Source organism: Mandrillus leucophaeus, unplaced genomic scaffold (genome assembly GCF_000951045.1).
Source record: "Mandrillus leucophaeus isolate KB7577 unplaced genomic scaffold, Mleu.le_1.0 Scaffold53, whole genome shotgun sequence".
NCBI classification, from domain to species: Eukaryota; Metazoa; Chordata; class Mammalia; order Primates; family Cercopithecidae; genus Mandrillus; species Mandrillus leucophaeus.
The window spans coordinates 1,202,046-1,204,720 of NW_012105697.1; the positions used below are offsets into that span (position 1 = coordinate 1,202,046).

Consider the following 2,675-nt stretch of genomic DNA (forward strand, 5'->3'; position numbering starts at 1 on the left):
GAGACGGAGTCTCGCTCTGTCGCCCAGGCTGGAGTGCAGTGGCACATCTTGGCTCACTGGAACCTCTGCCTCCCGGGTTCAAGCGATTCTCCTGCCTCAGCCTCCTGAGTAGCTGGGATCACAGGCGCCTGCCACTACGCCCAGCTAATTTTTTGTATTTTTAGTAGAGATGGGGTTTTACCATGTTGGCCAGGCTGGTCTCGAACTCCTGACCTCATGATTCGCCCACCTCAGCCTCCCAAAGTGCTGGGATTACAGGCGTGAGCCACCATGCCCGGCCATGTAGTACACTCTCAATATGTACAGACACTTCACAGTGTCTACACAGGAATGAACTCAATAGAATAGAATGTCCCAAGGAGGTGGGTGCGTTTGCTAAGCTCAGCTTTGCTGAAGCACCAGCATTGATTCATTCACTTCAACAAATTAATACCTTACTTAATCAATTAAGTATCTGAATTTTAATTAGTTGTGATTTAGCATTTGTTACTTATCTAGTTATCAAATGAGTTATTTGCCCCTTATCTATTTAATTAAATATCTGATGACTTATTTGTCACTTGTTATTTATCTAAAATAACTGTTTATTATTTGCCATTATAATGGCAATTATATCTTGTCACCCTAAGAGCAGCCCTTAGGATCTCCCTCTAGAGGCCTCACTGACCCCACCCTATCGCCCGCCCCGTCCCCTGGCTCACTCAGGAGCCCGGGCAAGTCACTGCCCCACAATGGGCCTCCGTTTCCCCTCTGCGGAATGGACCTCCCGCTGTCCCTGGCCCAGGGTGGGTGCTGAGGGGCTCAGCACAGGGCCTGATATGTGTCAACTCTGGTGTGCTGTTCAGAGCTCCAGCATCATCTGATTAGAAATGGCAATTATATCTTGTCAATTTAAGGAAATAGTTAATCATTAAGACATTTGAGTGATATTATATTCAATTTACATTTATTTAATATAAACAACTGTATTAGGTAATTTAGATAATAATTCAGTGACTTGGTCAACCCTTTAACAGTCTCAGAGCTCCTGCCTCCTTGCTGTCTCTCCTACTCTGACACAGCACGGGACGAATGCTAGGCATGAAATAAATGTCTGCTGAATGAATGCAGGATGAGTGAAACGCACAAGAACGCAAATGAAAGCCTGAACCAGCGGACCCAAGAGCCCCCAAGGGCAAGGACTGGCTGGCTCTGCCCCTACTAGGGTCCCTACTACCACACTTGGTCTAACCTGGGGAATTCCTCACCCCCAGGCCCCTCCCCCTCACACCTGATCCTCCTCACACCCTGTCCCTTCCCCAGCTCACCCGGCCCTTCTGGAGCTGCTGTCCCCTCCCCTGGTACATGATCCTCTTTGAACCCCATCCCCTCCCCACACACCTGGTCCTCCTGGAGCCCCTGTCCCCTGCCCCTCACACCTGGTCCTCCTTGCACCCCGTCCCCTCCCCATGTACCTGGTCCTCCTGGAGCCCCTGTCCCCTGCCCCTCACACCTGGTCCTCCTTGCACCCCGTCCCCTCCCCATATACCTGGTACTCCTCATGCTGCTGCAGCAGCTGACAGCGGTGGCGGAGAAGCTCCTCCAGGCCCAGTTCTGGCTCCCGACACTCGCGCACGCCCTGCGGGAAGTCTGTCACCAGGCTGTGAGGGACATAAGAGCAACCCTTAGGACCTCCCTCTAGAGGCCTCACTGACCCCACCCTATCGCCCGCCCCGTCCCCTGGCTCACTCAGGCGACCAGAGAAGTCGCTGCCCCACAATGGGCCTCCGTTTCCCCATCTGCAGAACGGACCTCACGCTGCCCCTGGCCCAGGGTGGTGCTGAGGGGCTCAGCACAGGGCCTGATGTGTGTCAACTCTGGTGTGCTGTTCAGAGCTCCAGCATCATCTGATTAGACACTAATTCACTGGTGGGGGCGTGTACAAAAGCCTCTCTCCCTCCCCCAGGCCTCTGTGCCAGCCCCACTGGTGAGGAAACTGCGGCTCCCTGACTCCTACTTCTTTCTGGCCCCACACCCTTCCTCTCCACAGGGAAGGTCCTGACTCCTCAGTCCCTATGGGCTGATTCCTGAGCCACCCCCACCATGGGGCACCCACCCCAGGCCCCATCCTCTCAAGGAGCCAAAGTACCTGCACAGGGCTCCAAGCACGTGCTCGTGGAAGGGGCTGTGCTCTGTCCGCACCAGGGCCACCAGCTGCTGGACCATCCCCATGGAGCACAGGGTCCCTGGCGGGAGGGCTGCAGGGGTCAGAGGGGCAGCCCCACCCATCTCCTATGCCCTCCCTGGGATGCCTGTTCCTCCCCTTCTCCCACACCTGCACCCACCCCAGGGCGTCTGCTCCCCACTCCTGCCCTCACTCAAGGGCTGCCACACCTTTGTGTTCGGGGTGGCCCACCAGCAGGTTCTGCAGCAGAAATGCCGATTTGACCTTGAGCTTCTGCACCTGCTGCTGCATGGCCCGCATCAACACAGAGAAGCCGTCCAGGCGGAGGAACTGCAGCAGCCCAGCCTCCTGCTCTCGGACCAGACCTAGGAGAGGGGGACAGAGTCCTTAACTATCATCACCACTATCATCACGACCACCACCACCATCACCACCATCACCACCATCCTCACCACCACCACCATCACCATCATCACCATCCTCACCACCATCACCACCATCCTCACCACCA

At 55.5% G+C, this 2,675-nt stretch overlaps 1 protein-coding gene across 1 annotated transcript in view; it reads right to left on the reverse strand.

The window, feature by feature from the left end:
• Positions 1-2,675, reverse strand: part of HSPBP1 (HSPA (heat shock 70kDa) binding protein, cytoplasmic cochaperone 1) — a 25,810-nt gene that overhangs the window by 2,116 nt on the left and 21,019 nt on the right. The window contains exons 4-6 of the mRNA XM_011997017.1: positions 2,374-2,550; positions 2,129-2,225; positions 1,529-1,640 (exon numbers count right to left, since the gene is read on the reverse strand). Coding sequence (XP_011852407.1) covers positions 1,529-1,640; positions 2,129-2,225; positions 2,374-2,550 — 386 coding nt within the window. The remainder of the gene's footprint in view (positions 1-1,528; positions 1,641-2,128; positions 2,226-2,373; positions 2,551-2,675) is intronic.